The sequence below is a fragment of the Spodoptera frugiperda genome, chromosome 27 (assembly GCF_023101765.2).
Source record: "Spodoptera frugiperda isolate SF20-4 chromosome 27, AGI-APGP_CSIRO_Sfru_2.0, whole genome shotgun sequence".
Lineage (NCBI taxonomy): Eukaryota > Metazoa > Arthropoda > Insecta > Lepidoptera > Noctuidae > Spodoptera > Spodoptera frugiperda.
The window spans coordinates 6,913,328-6,934,212 of record NC_064238.1 but is presented as its reverse complement, the minus strand read 5'-3'; the positions used below and the strand labels follow the sequence as shown (position 1 = coordinate 6,934,212).

Below are 20,885 nucleotides of genomic sequence, written 5' to 3'. Positions count from 1 at the left end.
TAATTTTATAAGAGAAAAGGTTGAGGTTGGTGTAATTAAGATAAATTATATTCCTAGTAATAGTCAATTAGCTGACATATTGACTAAAGCATTACCAACTCAATCTTTTATCTATTTAAGAGATCAGATTTTGTTTTCTTTTCCCACTGTTTGATATGTGAGTTTCAGTGGGAGATTTATTTTTTATTGTAGTTAAATTTTAGGGGGAGTGTTGAGTAACACAAATGAGTTTAGTTTTAATATTTGTTCCTGAAAATTTAACTAGGTGGCATGATTGTTTTTGGTTGTCATTGTAACTGTGTCATTCTTGCTATGTATATCTTTATTATAATAAAACATTCTTTTTAGATATAAATACTGTTGTTCATTAAGAAATACTCCGTAATCTAAATAAGCAATATTTTTGAAAAATATTAGCGTTCTGCACTTCTCCTACACATAAACTATAAGTGTACCAAATTTTATGTTCCTACGTCCGCGCAATTTTCGTAAAAATTGTTCCAAAGTTTTTGCATCACGTATTAATATATCTTCTCCTACACATAAACTATAAGTGTACCAAATTTTATGTTCCTACGTCCGCGCAATTTTCGTAAAAATTGTTCCAAAGTTTTTGCATCACGTATTAATATATAGATTCGCAAAACCTATATTGGAAATAAATCTTGAAGTTTTACGTACACGTCGTGTAAAGTGCAGCAAGGACGTAACGTCACAGTGTCGTGCATTAATATAAAACTTATGTGGGTTTGTGCAACGTAATCTGCTGACTAGGTTAATCTGTACTTTGTAAGGGTTCCACACCTAGCGCTACGGGGTTATGCGTTTGTTGGAAATGAAAATAAATAACAAATTGAATAAACGAAAAGAAAAAATGTTTCTAAAGCAAAGTGAAGTAAACCGCCGATTAATAAATTGGAATTGAATTCTGAATCTTATTTTTTTAGGAGAGACAATCAAACAGTTGACAGCAATTATTAACGTTAGGGGGCAATAGTACCAGCGTTAAGCCCTGTTTTGCACAAGTTAAGTTCAGCTCAGTGCATCAGAATAGGGCCACCAATTCAACAATTATCCTTGACAAAATTAAGTCAACTGCAAACAACCTCAGATTAGTTAAGAAAAATCGTATAAATCTCATTCAAGATATCGTTTATTTAGCTTGGCTTAGGCGATAATGTGATAGATAAATATCGCATTTAGATCTTTATGGTATTGCTGTAATAACTATAATTTCATAATAAGACATTTATGTCAATCATCAATTTCTTTGGTCGATACATTTCATATATGAGAAGCTGGACCAATTTCCCCGAGAATCTCGGGAAATGGCACGTGATGAACCAAAAATTATTTAAACTCAGTCCTCTTAGGCAGGCGAACACGTTATAATAGATTTAAATCAATACATATATAATAAATATAATCACATGAATATAATGTATATTTTTTCCGGAACAGCGATAAACTTGGAAGCGCATGTGAAGTCCTTGCATATAACATTGGCGTACCACTTCGATGTTGCCGCGTATGATGCACTGAAGGCTTTGGTGGACGACATGCAACCTTCTGACCACTCCAGCTGGGAACTGAGGCTGTACTCCAGAGATCCAAGATTTGCTAACCACCAGGTACATGTTAGAACTAGTATTTAGACCTATAGTCGAGTTTCGGTTTAAGTTTAACTGGCTGACAATATATTTTAGTTTATTTGTTTGGATTTTTGTTTTTAATCACGCTGAAACTTATGAACAGATTATGATGAAATTTCGTATACAGACAGAGTAAGAGGTGACTTGGGTGATAGGATACTTTTTATATCACTGGAAGGAAGATGAAGGAAGTTCAATTTAAATGTACCACATTCCAGAGAGAAAGAATGACGTCTAAAACAGTGTTGGTACATTATTGTGTGAGGAATGATACGAAAGAAAATTAATTCGTGATAGGAATAGGATAGGGGGAATGGAAAAGTAGACCTAAGCGTACAGATTGTGTAGATTCCAAAAAACTTGGCTTAAGAGTAGGCAGGAGAATAATGCCCTTAATAATAATAAAACAAATTCTTGCAAGGAGATGCCGTTGAAAACGAATCCCACCATGAAGTTCACTTGGTTTAGGCCCATGAGTTTCATTAATACCGAAATTCTTAAAATTTCGAAAAAAAAAATACCTTAAAAATAAAACAAATATCACTTTATCTTGCAATTACGAATCTGTAACTGATTTAAATTGATATTATATTGCATTGATAAAAATGGATTTAATAGTATTATTCTTTAATTAATTAAATTGGTTTTAGTTTCATTATAAAACTAGTGAGGAGTAATTGTTATTACCATTCCTATTGGAATAATTTAATTGCTTCCACATATGACTTAATTAGGTATACTTAAACGTATGTAATACATTTGAATGATTACTAAACATTAGAATTGTTGTCAGGTCCATAAAGTGACTCAAGGTTACGCACCAAAAGCGAGCGATGAGCTTGAACTAGTACTTGGCGACTATATTTATATCGAAGAGAAGGAATTCGCTAATACTTCTGATGGCTGGGTGCATGGCACATCATGGCTTACAGGTAGGTTTCTAAGCATCCAAATTACCATTACAATGCTGTTTCTATGACAATACATTATATTTGCATAGAAGGTACAGTCATGACCTCAAATTATTTGAATAGATTTCTTGAATGGGATTATCAACTCTACAATCTACATATTAGAGCTGCCTCTCGTCTACAGAAACTAGTTATAAATAAACACGTTATAACTATCAACTAGTTTACGTGTAACATCGGTTATCAGTAGCTGACGTATTACATCACACAAATAGTGCTGTAATGGGGACATAAACTGCTCATTGCTTACGCTAGGTGGCGCTTAAAGCGGGCGTGCTGGGTCCACTGTCAATTTATATACGGTTTTTGTAGTGAAGTCGAATATTTTGGTAATATCTTCTAATTATGATTCTTTATGTTGTATTAATTACAAAAAAAAAACTTGGGATTCATTTATTTCTTAAAAAAGACAGGAATAAAACTGCGAAACCATAGGAAAACACTGCGAAGAGAAAGCTTTGTTTAAATATTTGTACACTTCTAGTCATGTTTATTTTAACGACAAAATTAATTATAAAATATCACAAACTAAATCTATACTTCTATACAGTTTGTTTGTTTGAACGCATTAATCTCCAGAACTACTGGTTCGAATTGAATAATTCTTTTTGAGTTGGATAGTCCATTTGCATATCGAAAAAAATTAGGGGCTATGAAACATCACGCTACGATCAATACGAGTCGGGCAGCGAGTGAAAGGTTGTTCGAAAACGCCGCTTGTGTCGCCACCTACAATTAGTTCGTAGCTTCTATCCCCATTCGCTTGTAGCTTTATCCCCTTTAGTTTGTAGCTTTTATCTCCCCAGTCAAGTCGCGTGAATAACGTTGACAACTACTATGCGTATCAGTTTTATTTAATAATCGTTTTTTAGATACGGCTCACAATTGGCGCTTTGTGTATTCGCGGCCTATGTAGAGTACCCTTGAGATTAACGCGCCAACCGCAGCGCAGTATTATATCTGCTGTCAGCTGTTTTTCAAACAAAGATAGCGTCTGTTTCTCGGCTTTTTAGCTTCGATTTGAACTAAAATTTGCACTTTAGTATTGAGTTTGGATTAGCAATATAGTGACTTGCGATATTGTTTCTGTATCACGTGACGTTCACGATGACGCGACTTATCAAGAGTTTGGCCGTCATGAACTTGAAAATTGGAGGTTAGTATTGTTGTGTAATGTGATGGTCAATGTCGCTTGCTAACCTTGTTTGTGGTCAAATTTGTATCAACCGTAAACAAGGACGATGATCCCTTAATTTACATAAACAATAATAATATATGGGTATTAAACTGATTATCAAAAAGGGTTTTCAAAATGCTATGAGTCAATTTAATATGTGGGTAATGAATGTTATCAACTTCTTTTTGAAAGAAATTCATCTAATCAGCTACGTCACGCATCTTAATCAGTCCGTTTTAATCAAAACGTATACGCGTAATGCGTGTCTTATCTCTAATGTTGTTGAGATATGATGATTATGAATCTTCTTACTTTCATATAAGGATCGATACTTAATCAGAATTGCTATTCGCTGTCTAACAGCTCAGAAGGTGGGTTGTTTTACAACGACTAACTAGTACAAATTTCGCGCTATCATTCGTGAAGGTATTTAGAAGTTATTATTATTTGAATTTTTATTTATAATATTGTAGCGTGTAGGTGTTGAGTTACGCAATAAGAGCTATTATTAATTTTTTTAGGGACTTTAAAGAAAGTTAAACTAAAAAAAATATAAATATTCTAAAAACACAAATGTATCACATTTTTCTTTCTGTATTGTTTTTTTTAAATACTAATAATTAATTTCTTAACATTTGTGAACAGTGTGTTGATTTTTTATACATAGGCAAAACGTGATAAATAATATAGTTTGCTATCTAATTTATTACTTCTTTTACTAGTTATTTAGTGCACTACGTATAAAAACTGCGATAGCGTCACATCCTAACTCTATTCTCTGTTTTTTGCATTGCTTTGTAGGCGTCAGTGGTTACTTGCCGGCCGTGTTCACCCGACGCACAGCGGAGTCTGACGCTTGGACACTTCATCGAGCGATATCACTTGGAAACAGTGAGTAACATATACTATGTGTTTACATTATATACATATGTTGTTATTATATTATTCTATGTATAAAGGTGAGCAAAAACGTGTGTAAATACTCCAACAATAGTTTTTTTTTCTAAGCACTATAGACTAAACTTTTGTGTGTACCATTTTGTCTTCCTAAATTACTTGATAGAGTTTGATTGACAAATTCTAGTGCCAATTTATTGGAGTCTTTAAATTGCAACATTGATGTACTGGCATAAAATACAGACTGAGTGAACAAAGGAATCGTAAGTGCTTTAGAAAAAAATACCGGCGTTTGTTCACGTGCTGTTTTGATCGGTTTTTGGCGGCACCGGCACGCGAAGTGTCATTGTACAGTGTTTACAAGTGAAGTGCGCGATTGTATATACAACATTTTATGTTTTTAACGTAAAATTGATAGTACTCAAAGGATTGTGATTGCGTTTATTTATGTTATACAGACCTCGATGGACGCTACTTCTAATGTTCACATAACGAATGCAATTTAAACTCTATGTTACATACATTTAAGGGCGGTTTTGGTCCGAATTCCATTCAAAATTGACGGCTTACCGGCTTTTTTGTTGAGTAACGCTTTTTTATTCGCCCCAAAGTTTTGATGGTTCTTTGTTTACAATGGAAGCGTCGGTAGGGGTCGACTCGTATTCTAATGGGTTAGGGTGGTTTGACAGACTGGTTTTTCCGGATGCCAAGCATAGTTTGGATGAGGAAAAATATTGGTTTGAATTTGGCGCTCTCTATACGGCGTTGTTTCTAGTCTATTTCTGGCAAGCGTACTTTGAATCTAGTTTGCTATGAATCTAAGTAGGTATATATGTAGATATTCGTGTTTAGGTATATGTATGTTTTAGGTGATTTGATAAAAAAATGATGTAATTTGTATGTAATGGTCAATTCTTTTAGCCCTGAATATTTAGGTGCTGCAGATATTTAATAGAAGAAGATTGTTGTTAAGAATAATAAATCAATATTGTTTTATTCAAGACATTTAATGTCTAACACTATTTTGTTGTTAGTAAGACTTACTCGACTAGTGCCTTCCGTTGTAAGCGCGAAAACAATATCTTATGCAATTAACAAAAAAAAAAAAACATGTACACAGACAATTAGATACTAATGCAAAGTTTGTGACTCAGAATACATGTTTATAGGATAAGCTAATCTAGGAGATAGGGACAAGGTCGTATTTAAACGATAAAATGTAATAGTACGCCTACTACTCTTATTGTAGGCAGGAGTCCTTACTTAATAATATCACGTAATGATACAATTAGTTAGATCAGAGTAAAGATGGATAGACTATGTGAGAAAGTTGTGAAAGAAAATATTATGAGTAGTCTATAATATTAATAATGTCATGGTGTCTTTTAGAGCATCATGAAAGAAAAGGATAGATGTCGTAGGAGGCTCATAATCCAGCATAGGACTGGGCTCATCCCAGTGGGCTGTATTCTTGTTTGTTTACTCTTTTTACTTTCGTACTCGTACGTACAACGATTGTCAATTTTGAAAAGGTTTGTAATGTTTACAATAGTTATAACCAGATATCGAATTTATAAAGTCACGCTATGTCAGCACTAGTGACTAACGCGAATAGTTATCTTTTTAATAATTTGAACTTACCGCACTCCAGTGATTTCTAGTTTAAACTACAAACATTCGCCAGCCGTTATTTTGAGACAAATGGGTAAGAAAAAACATATTTACATATAATAAAAAAAGTAGTTTTTGTTCAACTTGGAATCTATATTTATTTATCGTATAAAAAGTCGTATAAAAAGAAAGGTGACAGATTATTAATGACTTTTATACGAAAATTTAAATTCAATACTCTATTAATATGTATTTAAGAGCTTACTAACTTGTTCTGATGACTCAAAACGCTTATAGTGTATGCTAATCTCCAAGATGAGACTGAGATCGAGTCATTAAACTTTATCGTAGTAAGTTATTTATTTAACGAGTTTACATTTTGATAAAGGTTTATTTTTATTATTGTTACTTTAACTCTAGTCAGACAGAAAAGCCACTGTTTATATGAAAAAAAAAACTGTTTTACTGTTTATATGAATAATAAAACAAGGAAGTTGATTCATGCAATTATGACTAGCTGTCATGTTCAAAGGCTGCATAAATATGTTCTAAGTAAATAAAATATATTCTACATAAACATATTTTTTATACGCAGTATTCATCTGAAATCAATTATATTAGCAATTGTAATAGAAATTCTAAGTAAAGGAGCATTTATTATGTAAAATTGACTACAACTTATAAACTGTCAAATGCATTATACATAAATGGCCCTCGAAACGAAAACGCATATGTTGATCGAAGTAAAAAATTAAAAGCTGTTGTCAGGTATAGATAATTGATTCCGTAGCCGAAAAATATTCCACAGATTGGGCCCAGTAGGGCTGATATATACACAGAACTGCGGACTTCCTAGCAGGTTATAGGGGTTCCGGCTCGAAAAGCAGGATTAGGAACGGGATGGTTTTTAGTTAGTAAGAGTGACACTCCTTCTCGCCTAGCCCAAGGCAGAAGAATTTTTTTTCTCCCTCTAAGAAGCAAAAAAATATTGCCAATAGTTTGAAGAATGCCATTAACAAAGAAAAGTAGGTAATTTATTATACCTCAAGATATCACAGGGGTCAAATCAGTAGTTCACTTTTCAAATAATTTTTATTCGAAAGCACAATACATTATTTGGCTATTACCTATTTTTTTTTTAAATAACGTTTGGCCAGTCTCAATTATGGTTATTGAGAGTGGTCGTTAACAGACAATAATGAAATATTATATGACCGTACTATTTACTTACTTTTGATTGTCACTGACCTATTTTGAAAATAGTATACAATAAGTAACTATATTTAGACATATTTGATGTACAAAGTATCAATTCGTTTACCCAATGTAAGATATGGTCCATCACATTGTTAAATAAATACATAATTAATGGTATATAAGAACTATCAATCACTTGTTCGAGATAAAGAAAACAAAATTATGTAGTATCAAAGCAAACTGACGTATCGACTGATTTCTAAGGTACAGTCGCGTGGTTATAAAATGCAGCTCAAATGCGTTTGTAGTAATGAGCTTGTCGCATAAAAAAATAATTAATGCTCCTGCTTGCCTTCTCTTATTGACCTCGCGTAGGTACTATTTAGTGATGGGCAATGATAATAATCCGGTTAATATCATTTGGCTAATAATCGATTAAAAGCAGTTAATAGCCATTAATAGCCAATTATGGATGATAACCCTGCTGTTAATGTTAATTAAGTGATTGGAAATTCATGGTTTTCAAGCTTAGGACTCTCAGATTAGGCTTCATTTTCATCATCTTTCTTTATAGTAAATAAATGTGCAATTTAAAAGTTTTAAAACTAATCTGCAGGCCTACTCTAATTCAACGAAAAACGAAGTTTCGTCCGAAAATTCGCAGATTTCGTACTACAATTCTATTTATTGCGAACTTTCGGGAACCAAAATGAACGAATGAAATGAAGATAAATAAATAGGTTTTGATATGAAATTAAAAATAAAACGTTATTTCAAGTAATTCTATTAGTAAATCAATAAAAACTACGGCCGAAGATTAAACGAAACTTCGGATTCGAGAACCGGAGTAGGCCCCCAGGCTCATTACAGTCACAGGATATTTCATCGATTTCTGATGTTCTCTGTGTAGAAAGGTTCCGAATCCATGTGGAAATTACTTTCCGTATCTATACTTGACGGTCTGTTTTCCAAATTCCAGTTGTGTGATATATATATTGCTGCCTGCATTTCGAACCGGAGCTCCGGTAAACCCGCTAGGTAGTCCGCAACTCCGGATCAGGCATCACCCCTACTGGGCCCCATCTGTGGTGGTCTGATGGCTCTTTGAGGCGCGCGCGGAACGCGATGCGCCGCACGCGGTCTGGTTCTGGTCGGGCGGCGAGCTACCCTTGCTCGCCGACGTAGGAGGAGACGGCATCCCAGTCCCCCTCGCTCCGCACCATGGTCTGAACCAATGCCGGACGCTTGAGGTCACCGTCACCGACCACATCCCTGAGGACACGGCGGTGCTCAGCCCACGCAGGGCAAACCGCCACCGTATGCTCCACCGTGTCCTCCGGGCGGTCCTCGCAGTGATGACACCCGGGCGTTTCCTCCCGCCCAATCAGAAACAGGAACCTACCGAAACTCCCATATCCGGTAAGCACCTGCGTCAGGCGGTAGGTGAGGACGCCGTGGTGCCTCTCAAGCCACTCCTCAAAGAGGGGACTTATCGCTGCAATGACAGCGAGCCCAGCCCTCGGTTGCGACAGTCGTTGCTGCCATTCCGCCATGAGATCGCGCCGGAGCTCGTCCCGCCACGCACTAATCTGGCGCGGCAGTGGAGCTTCGCCCCGGCGACGCGCGTCGGCGCGCAAACAGAAAACGCGCGCAATAACCTTCGCCTCCAAATCCCACGGCAGTAGTCCGGCAAGGAGGTTAGCCTCCTCTCCGGAGATCGTGCGATATCCGCGAATCACCCGGATGGCCATGACCCTCTGGGACGTGAGCAGCGCCCGAGCTGGGCGCCGCATCAGGTTCGGCGCCCACACAGGGGCGCCGTAGAGGGCCATGGACCGCACGATCCCCGCGTACAACCTCCGGCAGGAGGCGTTTGGCCCCCAGCGGTTGGGCAGGAGCCGCTTAAGTGCAGCCCCCGTCCGTTCCAACTTAGGAGCCAAACGTCGGAAGTGCGCATGCATGTTACCTACTATCGAGTCAAAATAGCTAATAACTAACTTACTTAATGTACCTTAAATTTTTACGTATCGGTTAAAATTATTATATAGGTAAAAATACACCTACCTATTTAGCTCGCTTTATTAAGTCAAGTAATTAATTAGGTAGATGGTTAAATCACAAAGCGATGTGTCAATAGTAATTATCGTTTTTATAGTATTGGATCTCTAAATTAACAAAACTGAATTTCCCGAAAAATGTGTACCTATTTATTTTATTATTAACACTTTTTCATATACAAATAGTGAAAATAAATAAAAAGAATAACAATATGTTGAATCACACTGCGTACACGCACCCAATTTATGTTTACACCCACAGATTTTACAATAAAACAAAAAAAGCATATATTTTTCTAACTATACATTAATAGCAGGGTTATCATCCATTGCTAGGCTATTAATGGCTATTAATGGATTATAATCGATAAAAACTCAAAGTAGCCAGCTATTTACCCAACACTAGTACTATTTCAATCAAGCTACGCCTGAAAATAATATTCGGTTTTATCTAAAATCTTTGGATCGATATAGGATTTTCGATTTTTCAGAAACTTAGAACTAATGTCAAAAATCGGCTATTAACCCGTTGTATGTCGGAACGTAGATCTAAGCGAGACACAATGTGTTTTCTATTGTGTGTTATAATATTGTGTGTTAATATGCTAGGCATATGAAAAGAAGTACTCGATACAAGACCAAAAAACCTGTAGACGAGACTAGTTGAACGAAAGTTTGAAGGAAAAAGTAGTCACATTTGTACACGATTGTACATACACGATCAAATATTGTCGTAGCGCCTCCAATTACTTGATAATAAGGTAAAGATTAAAGATTCAATAAACACGGTGGGCTACTAATAGGTAACATTTTCCTCGCTGGACCAGTAGTCTGGAGTCTACGCCCGCGGTACAATGAAATCGTTACACCGGTATTTCAAATATTTTCTTATACTTTTCTCTATTCTAGCTTCAGACTGTAAGTCGGAATCTGATTCTAATACGGACGGCGAGATGGCGAGCAGCTATCCTCACGAAGACGCTGCTCAGCTGGGCCATGAGAAGTCTGAGCAGACTTATGAAGAATGGAGCAAGTACTGGACTGCTGTCCAGACCGACAAGAGTGATGGGATCATGGACGTAACTCAGGGTGAGTTAAATATTCAACTTGTATGGTGTGGTGCCCAAATCTGTGTTAAAAATTTAATTGAAAATTCCTTCTATATGTGTTATTTGTATTTTAGCAATGAGCTCGTCCACTAATTACCTATATGGGAGATATAGCGCGATTTATTAAAATAAATAGTTAAGTCATGTAGAGACAAGAAAAAGAGTTTAAGCATTTTTTTGTAATGATTTGTTGGGGTAAAATATGAGAATATGTAGCACATATTGAATATTGTAATGTGTTGTCGTCTGTTTAAAATAAAATATTTTTTATTGTTTCAGGTATTTCAATTGACTGGAAAAGCAATAGCAGCAAGTTCGGGACAGACACCTATGTGAGTAATATTACCAATATTTTAACATTTAAATCTTTAATCAAGATTGCATCAGAAAACAAAAATTGCAGCAAGTTCGGGACAGACACCTATGTAAGTAATATTACCAATATTTCATCATTTAAAACTTTACTCAAAATTGCACCAGAAAACAAAAATTGTTTAGCTAAACACAAACTTAGTGCCTAGAAAATAGAACCTATTAACGTCTGAAGACTATATGGACCAGCTTAATTATCTGGATTATCTGTAACTATGATTTCACTAAGTTAAGAAAGTTAACCATATTCTAAAAATATTAACTTATATCTTATTTTATATTTTGTAATACGATGATGCAATTCAAAGGTGTTTTCTGTCACTCTATGAGCATTGATATGGCATTTGCAACGTGGCAACAGATAAAAAAAAAACATGTGCGATGCATGTCAAAATAATTTAAATATCTCCGTTTAATCTTCGGTGGATTATAAATCTTTAAGATATTTTCATTTCTCTTTAGTATAGTGTCGTAAGATTTGTCGAAGCCAAGACCCGAGGAGATGTAGCTAAATCTCACACGATTTGACATAGGAATATGAAATAGGACATACAATTTTTAGACTAATCCCCAATTCCCAAAAACGGCGCACTCAATTTGAAAACCCTCCCATTTTTTTGTCAGCACTAAACCAAAGTAATAATTTTAAAGGAGTTCTACAAGTCCCTAAAACCTGTTTCCTTAGTATGAGTTTGCTTTTGTTTGGTTGGTTGGTTTATTCGAGCCGGCCAATCAGAGCGCCGAACGCGCTCTCGTTTCGATGACTTTAAACGCATAGCAAACTCGTTCTAAGGGTAGTTGGTTTTAAAGTAGGAAGATCTACGATAGTTTCGGATGGCACGAAGTTCGAAAGTACCACGCCCACTTTAGAGGAATGTGGATGTTTTTTATTTTTACAATAAGATACAAACTGGATATCGGGTCTACTCTCAACCATTTTTTTGTCAGCTATCGACATCATGATGCCCGTTCTTTTTGGACAGGAATGTCTATTTAAATGTACGTCACGCCTTATGATCCCCGACGGGAATGCAGCGGTGCACTTTTTCAATTACTAACCCAATATTACGTTGCCTTACCCGGAAATAAATCAGAAACCCCTTGCTTGTTGCACTTGCGATAACTCGACTAACGATCCATTCGTTTGGCAGAGCAGTTGGCAAACTGATTCGATACAATACTTGATCATGACTCAGTAGAATAAAATCATTATAATAAAGAATATAATGACATTTTCCAAAAAAAATACATCACCCTTTCGTTGCCAGTTTGTTCTTTTTATCTCCCCATAAACCGGTACCGATAAGGCAGCTGTTATGGAACCCATTGGTTTTATGTAATAATAAAATTATCAGTCAAGGTTACCGTGTAATAAAACCGGTTAGGAACAAGGGGTGTTAGGAAACTGGTCCAGGATCATTCTATGGTATGCTTACAACAAGCATTCCATTTTTTGTTGGGTAGTCGACGGTACTATGGTAAATGTTTGATCAACAATGGCTGCATAGAGTTGGGTAAATTTTCTTCCCAAGAAGAGTGTTTCAAAATTATATTATTAGGATTGTTATATGCAAGGCATATATTCCCATTTATTTTAATTTAATATTTAGTAATTATTTTATAGGCTACATAAATAATTAATAAAATTATTCTATATTCTCGTAACTATCTAACAAGAATTTCTGCTATAAACAAATCTTCTAAAATTTCCGCGAACTGACTATTATAGTCTTAATATCTATGACTCATATCCGTCATCACATCATTGATATCTAACACCACTACCTCACACTGACATCTCACCATTTAGGAAGTAATAAACGAATAAGTACCTACCTATACGAGTATATACACAGTACACTCTACACTGCACTTCAAAGATAAACAAACGTTTTCATACAGTACCTACAAATAATCATGAATAGGTACGTAAAGTTTTGACAGACATTTCTTTATAAGATGGATTTATCTACCAAGTAATAACACAAGATTGATAACAAAAAGTGCAGTGATTCAACTGCCGTTTTGTCCTAGCCGTGACGATATCGTGAAAATATAATAACTTTCTTTTGACGGCTAAATGTCCAGAATATATTGATTACTCTTTGAATAAAAACGTCGTTATGAGGTGACTATGTCATGTCGATAAGAAGGACATTTAAACATCCTTGTGATGCATCGATGCAATTTAATATCTTATCTATGCAAATGCAATAATAATTTTATGTATTTCAATGTTTTGAAATTAACGCAACGGATTGTAGGACAACTTCGCTTGTCAGTTCTGTTTCTCGGTGTTTTCAAGACTAAGCAAGATCAATGGTACTAGTAATTTAATTCATTTCGGTGTTTTAACGAAGCACTTTACCAAATGGTAGCCATTGGGAGATGTAAAAAAAAATATGTTGAATAATCACCCCCATCTGCAAACCAAATAAATGTTGTGCGTTCTTAGGAATTGTCATAAGATATACCTCTGCTTATAAGGGAGTCTGTTTATGAATGAGTTCTTAAAAGTAATGTTATTTGACACTTAGAACAGTTCCGTAGCGGCACTCGTTCGGCCCGATCGTGTTTTCGTCGCGTTCCGCTGCCTATCGCTCGCACAGCTGTTACGTAGCATTTAACAACACGTGCATTAGGTGTGCGCCGGGCCTCCCGGTTGCACTACCTGGTAAATAATAATTATGGATTCTACTACTAGCGTATCACCGCGTTGCGTTACGCCGATTTTCATGATTGACAGCAATTCAGAGAATAATACGCCTCTTGTAAATGATATTGCTGATCGAAGTGAACCTGAGACCAATGAGGTATTGTTGAGAGCATCCAAGAGAGAAAGAGAGGGGAGTACGGAGGAAGATGAGACATGGACAGAAGTAAAGGGAAAGAAGAAATTACGATACGGTAGCAATAATACATTTAAAGAAGAAATGAAACATCAAGTTTATATATCTAGTAAGGAACGTCTTCCTAAGCAATTTGCAATGGCCCGGATTTTGAAAGAAAATAATATAACAAAGGTTAATCAAGTCAAGTACTTAAGTCCTTTTAAAATTCGCCTGCAATTTGAGTGTGAAAGTGCTGCACAGAGTCTTTTTACTTGCGAGAAGCTGTTAGAGAAAGGTTGGAGATTCCAAAAGGCCACAGAATTATCTGTTTGTTATGGTCTGATCAGAGATGTTGACCTTGACCTTGCTGATGATGAGATTATTCAAAATATATCGTGCCCGGCTCCAGCTAAGCTTATATCAGTTCAGAGGCTTAATCGACGAAATAGGGATGAAGGCGGTTGGTGCCCGAGTGAAACCCTCAGATTATGCTTTGACGGCAGCTACTTACCAGCAACTGTTCGCGTATGCGACATCAACGTACGGGTTTTCCCCTATATACATCAGGTATCCCAATGTTCGCAATGCTGGAAATTAGGCCATACCCGTAAAATGTGTCCCTCCAAAAATGTAATTTGCCCTAAGTGTGGCGGTCATCACGAGAATTGCGATACCACATTGTATTCCTGTGTCAATTGTACCGGAGACCACATATCCTTGAGCAAGGCCTGTCCAGCGTACAAAAAAGAGAGGAAACTGAGAGAGATCATGGCGGAGTTCGGATGCACATACAGGAAAGCATTAGAGATATATGTCCCACCTGAAATGCCCCTTCCCTCTGAAAATGATCAACCTTTACTAACACCTAGGTATGGTGAGCCTTTTCCACGTCTCATTACTGAGCCCACATCTATACCACATAGATATCCCGATCTGTCGAGTCAACCTACTTATGCTGACACAGTCAAGACAAAGGCTACTATTCACGAAGTGAAGACAGCAGTGAAAATTACCCCTCGTCCCCAAAAACCTAAGATTAAGTCGGCAAAGCGTCATAAGAAATCCAACGAGGAGGACTGGACATTTTGGAATTCCGATGGAGGCAGTAAAGATATGGATGATAATATGCCGTCTGATGAGGATGAGGAGCAAAAGGATCAGTGTCCCACCTTAAAGGAGTTGTGGGTCAGAATCAAGGAAGTGATTTTTCTTAAACAGCTTAATCTTTCTTCTAAAATCAGATCCATATTGCAGTTATGCCTAGAATGGTTTATGTTAGTTTCAGTTAGTTTTGTTTCAGATTGGCCGTGGATAAAATCATTGTTTAGTTTTATAAATACTTGCCCGTGATGACTTCGAAATTACTTAAATTAAATATTTTACAGTGGAATGCCCAAAGTATCAAGCCCAAATTAGTTTCCTTTAGCGAAATTTTACGTCAAGAAAAGGTTCATATTGCTGTCCTTAGTGAGACGTGGCTCGAACCGGAATGTGATTTTAAGGTAAATGGTTACTTCGTTTATCGTGCGGACAGAGATGACTCATACGGCGGTGTAGCTATCTTAGTACACAAATCCGTTAAAGCGCAACAGAAATTCTTTCAAATTCACAATAGTGGAATTGAAATAGTTTGTGTTAAAGTTTTTAATTGTGAGCTTTTTGAAAATATTATTGCAATCTATTGCCCTTCTAGGATTGTAACCACTCACCAGGATTGGAGTAATCTACTAGCATTATGGTCCACCAAAACACTAATCTTGGGCGATTTTAATGCCCATCATGTCAGCTGGTCATATAAAACTGATCTCAGAGGCACACTCATCCATGACTCACTTTTGGATAGCAACTTTTTTGCCTTAAATGATGGGACTCATACGCGAGTTCGCTTAGTGGATAATTACCTACAGCAGTCTTCTCCCGATATTTCATTGGTTTCCATAGATATTGCTCATAATTTCAATTGGACTGTTCTAAATGAAAATCTGGGTAGTGATCATTTACTTATAAAAATTTCAACATTAACTTTTTCTCACCTACCCTCAGTCACGAAAAGAAATTTTCGTAAAGCTGACTGGTTATCGTATAAGAAATATTTAGAACAACGTTTTTGTAGTTTTCAATTACCGTGTGATCTTCAAGAGGCATATGACAGTTTTTTAGATATTTTAAATGATGCTGCTAACAAATTCATTCCGCTTGTAAAATTAAATCAAAACCCTACTTCAGTTTTTTCACCCAAACCGTACTGGTCAGCAGAAATCTCACAAGCTGTAGCTCAGCGTAGGTTAGCTTTATCCCAATTTAGACGCAATCCCACTCCCGAAAATCTTGGTATTCTTAATGACAGAATACATTTTGCGCAGAAGCTGATCCGTCAGGCTAAGGGGGAGGGATGGCAAAATTTCTGTACCTCAATTGATCACACTACATCTGCTAAAGAAATGTGGCACAAAATGAGATGGCTAAAAGGTCGTCGATCTCCTGCACATTATGTAGACTCTGAAAATTCCACAAATCTGTTGCATTCTTTAACTCCAGATTATGTATCCCCAATGCCCCCTACAGTTAAACATAGCAACCCTTTACTAGAATGTGAAATCTCTATCCAGGAATTATATAAATGTATTAAATCTAAGGATACATCTCCTGGATGCGATGATATATCTTATTCTATGATAAAAAAATTACCCGATGTAGGTAAATCGGTGTTGCTTACTTTGTTTAATAAATTCTTTTATCATGGGTTTGTTCCGTCTCAGTGGCGCGACATCTGTATTGTGCCTGTTCCAAAGCCCGGTCGTGATTTAAGTAATGTAGCTTCTTTTCGTCCCATTTCTTTGTTATCTTGCATTTGCAAAATATTTCATTATATTTTACTTAGAAGGCTGGAGTGGTTTGTTGAGAAACAAAACGTCTTTTCCGATAATACCATAGGTTTCCGTAGAAATAAGTCGTGTTTAGATGGTCTGGCTTGCTTGATAACCTCTATTCAAACCGGTTTCTCAGAGGGTTGTGCTACGCTGGGCTGTTTTTTAGATATAGACAGTGCGTACAACAATGTTAATAACTATAGCTTAATTAACGTGTTGGACCATTATGGAGTGGGTTCCCTTATTTGTAACTACTTGTGGAATTTTCTGCACAGAAGGACACTCAAAATAAGAACTGGCAACAACTTCATTAGTAGATATTCGGGCAGTGGGTTGGCGCAAGGCGACCCTTTATCTCCATTGTTATTTAACATAATAACGGCAAACATCTGCAATCGTCTCCAAAATGAAGTTTCTATCTGCCAGTACGCGGATGATTTCGCAATATACATACAGTGTTCATCTGTTAACGAGGGACAACATAAAATCCAATCTGCCCTCAACACTATTAATAAAATGCTAACAGACGTAGGACTAAATATTTCGCCGGGTAAAAGTAAAATTTGTTTATTCACAAGAGGTTTCCGTTTACCTATTGTAGACATTCGATTAAACGGCACATTATTACAGTTAGTCGACAATGTAAAGTATTTAGGATTATGGCTAGACAGAGGTCTCCGATGGAAAAAACACGTTAACGAGTTATGCGAACGAGTCCTAAAGCTAGTCAATATTTTTAAGGTTTTGGTGGGTCCCGGATGGGGTATTCATCCAAAACATTTAAGACGGTTGTACATATCTCTTATTCGTAGTCGTATTGACTTTGGTAGCTTCTTACTCGATAATAGTGCTGACACCCACTTGACAAAATTAGATAGATTACAAAACATTTGTCTACGTTTGATAGGTGGGTTCATCAAAAGTACGCCAATACACGTGATGGAGTCCGAGTTGTCATTGCCTCCCTTATTTATTCGCCGCCAATATTTAGCTAGTAAATTTTATCTAAAATCTAAGTGTTATAATTATCCATTACTTAATATACTGAACAAGCTTCATCATCTATGCAACAATACATATTGGAGAAACAAGAAAAAACCTCTTCTTGTTTCGGTACACGATGTTTTAAATGGAGAACTAATTTACTGTAGCAAGACGGTTCACATGTTTGCCATGGATACTTGGGTCAGCAATATAGATTTATCAAACATTGTAAAACCGGTTTTGGAATCTATTGATAGGCCAAAGTGTTGTTTTAATATTCATCAACTTATGTCACTTTGTATCAAATCTCTTAATTTATTATATAACGGCTTTTACCCTATTTACACGGATGGTTCGAGACACGATAATAACTACGGCGCTGCCTTCTATGATCCTCAAACAGGTGTTTCTGTCAAGCTCAAAATCACGTCCAGATTATCTATAATGCATTTAGAATTGATAGCTATAGCAGAAGCATTGGCTTATATAATGTGATAGGCGTGGGACTTCTAACCCGTTAAGGCTGAGTACTACATCTAATTTTATCGACAAAAAAAATAATATGGAGGGTTGAACCCCTAATTGAAAATATAGGAAAATAATGATTTTTTCGGTAAGAATAATTCACAAATTATTTTTTTTCTCACCAAAACATTATCAAACATATGAAAAAAGTAATGAATTAGTTAGTCAAGGTTATTAGCTACCGTTTGTCGTCTTTTTTTGCTTCTACGACGCATACAACCTTTGATATCAAAAAAAGTAAAAAAAATATTAAAATGGCCATAATTTTAGGGGGAGGGGATTCGACCCCTTCGACCCAGGACTTTTGTCGTTAAAATTAGATGTAGTATTCAGCCTTAACGGGTTAGAAGTCCGAACCCTATCACATTGTATAGAATCTTTAGACGGTGCTCGCTTTGTTTTATTTACCGATTCAAAAAGTGCTCTTCTCCATCTTCTTAAATGCACTTCTCCATTCAGAGGGCTTCCACTGGCGTACTCTATTTTGAAATCCATTGGCAGAATTGTGGCTAATAATAAAACTGTTGTCCTTCAATGGATACCTTCTCACGTTGGACTGGAGGGTAATGAGATTGCTGATCGTTTGGCAAATGATGCAGGGTCTGATGGGTATGCTTTTAATTGTTTACCTTGGCATACGGAACTTTTACCCACTATTCGAGACAAATGCTTTCAGTCTTGGTCAGAATATTTTGACAAAAGGTCTCTGACAAAAGGCATCTGGTACAAAACCATTCAGCCCTCTCTTCCTCGTATGCTTTGGTTCAACGTGAGCAGCATGAGTAGACAAGAAGTCGTGATGGCTTTGAGGCTTCGATCCGGTCATGTGCCACTTAACAGCTTTGGCTTTATGATGCGTAAAGTGGACTCACCCAATTGTGCTGTTTGCGGAGTGGTCGAAGACGTGTATCATATCCTCGCCGAGTGCAGACGTATTGAGGCTCAAAGACGTCACGCCTTTGACGTCGACGATTACAGTGTAGGTTACTATAATAGCATCCTGGCTTCGCCATTGTCGGATGAGGCCAGAATTCTTATTAATATTATTATTGTGGGTACTAGGTTGCGGGTAGGTTAACTTAATCCTAAGTTTTTTATAAGTGTCTGTTTTTGTTATTCTGTATTCAATAATCGGGGTGTCGTTTTCTTTTAAGAAAAAACCCCGTAAATAAATAAAGATTTAAAAAAAAAAAAAAGACACTTAGAATCACAACGCAATCGTTAGTCAGCACACAGATTGCGCAATACCACATTAGTGTACAGTTCCTAGCCATATTCGGGTAGCCAAATTATTTAACGTGAATTTATTTGACACGTTTGATGCAGCACATCATTTTGCCATTCGCTATGGTATGTGTATGAAGAATAGTACTCGTACCTATTTAACATTTACTGTTTTAGCTCGGCAACCTGTATCCTTAGTATGAGTTTTTTTTACGTTTAAAGTAATCGAAACGAGTGTGTGATCGATTGGCTTTGATTGGTTAGTTTAATTCAGCCGGCCCATCAGAGCGCCTAACGCGCTTTTGTTTCGATAACTTTAAACGTAAAGCAAACTAGTACTAAGGGTACTGGACCAGGTTTTTTTCTTTAATATGAAATCTCGGCGGTTCTTGATTGTTTCTCGCCAATGCTAGTTCGAAGCTCCCTCAAAGCACCCAGTGGGGTTTGTTCGCTTAATTTAAAGTTTGTCCCTCCTTTCAGGTTAAAACTGACGAGAATCATCGTCGTTGGATCTTCGCGATGCGCCACGGTGAGAGAGTAGACCTTACGTACGGACAATGGGTGCCTTTCTGTTTCGACCAAAATGGATCCTACACTAGAAAAGATTTGAATTTACCCCTGAAATTGGGGGAGAGGTAAGTGTTTCATAGAATCAGTATTTACATTAATTTTGATAGGTCCAGGTTTCAGTGTTCAAGTTTTCTAATACTAGTCCTATTATCCTGTATTGGACACTAATTAGATCATTTAAAAAATATATCACTAGTTTATCCTGAACTAGATTTTATATTACGGTCGATTGATATTCTAAAAAAGTCCTATATAGATTTACAATATGCCAAACTGTACTTGATGCAGAACGCATCTACTTGTATAAGATGTTAGGTGACATTTACAAAAAGTATTATCATATTGATCACCATAACAATTCTAGGACTGGTGGGGCGGATTCTTACATGAAAGATACTCCTTTGACGCGAGTGGGTCGTTTCCAAGCGCAACTAGTGGGCGAAGGCCTGCGATTGGCTGGCATACCCGTCAAGCACGTATACGCATCGGCCGCACTGCGATGCGTTGAAACTGCCCACGCTTTCCTTGAAGGTAAGCTAGACATTTGTATTTTGAGATAGAGGTATGAAGTCAATGGGTGTTTTTTGAAATTATTTATTTGAACTGCTTCATCAGTCGAATGGTCCCATATGCGACTGCCGAGAAAGGAGTCTTGGGTTGATTATAATCAAGTCGGATGACGTATTTAGGTTGTTTGAAAAATCTCAGTAAGGTAGCATGGAGCTTGGAATAGTGGTCCATTTGTGGTAATAGGCTCGCGTAGTATTACTTAGAATTCATATCATAAGATGTGATGTTATGTTTTAAACTTAAAAACGAAACCATGATTGCAGCTACC

General features: G+C 36.7%; 1 protein-coding gene across 2 annotated transcripts in view; it reads left to right on the top strand.

Moving 5' to 3' along the window:
* Positions 1 to 20,885, top strand: part of LOC118263458 (protein UBASH3A homolog) — a 30,229-nt gene that overhangs the window by 6,171 nt on the left and 3,173 nt on the right. For both annotated transcript variants that reach the window (XM_050705353.1, XM_050705354.1), the window contains 7 exons: positions 1,462 to 1,631; positions 2,446 to 2,584; positions 4,602 to 4,691; positions 10,472 to 10,651; positions 10,951 to 11,003; positions 19,958 to 20,112; positions 20,412 to 20,578. In XM_050705353.1, the coding sequence (XP_050561310.1) occupies positions 1,462 to 1,631; positions 2,446 to 2,584; positions 4,602 to 4,691; positions 10,472 to 10,651; positions 10,951 to 11,003; positions 19,958 to 20,112; positions 20,412 to 20,578 (954 nt within the window). The remainder of the gene's footprint in view (positions 1 to 1,461; positions 1,632 to 2,445; positions 2,585 to 4,601; positions 4,692 to 10,471; positions 10,652 to 10,950; positions 11,004 to 19,957; positions 20,113 to 20,411; positions 20,579 to 20,885) is intronic.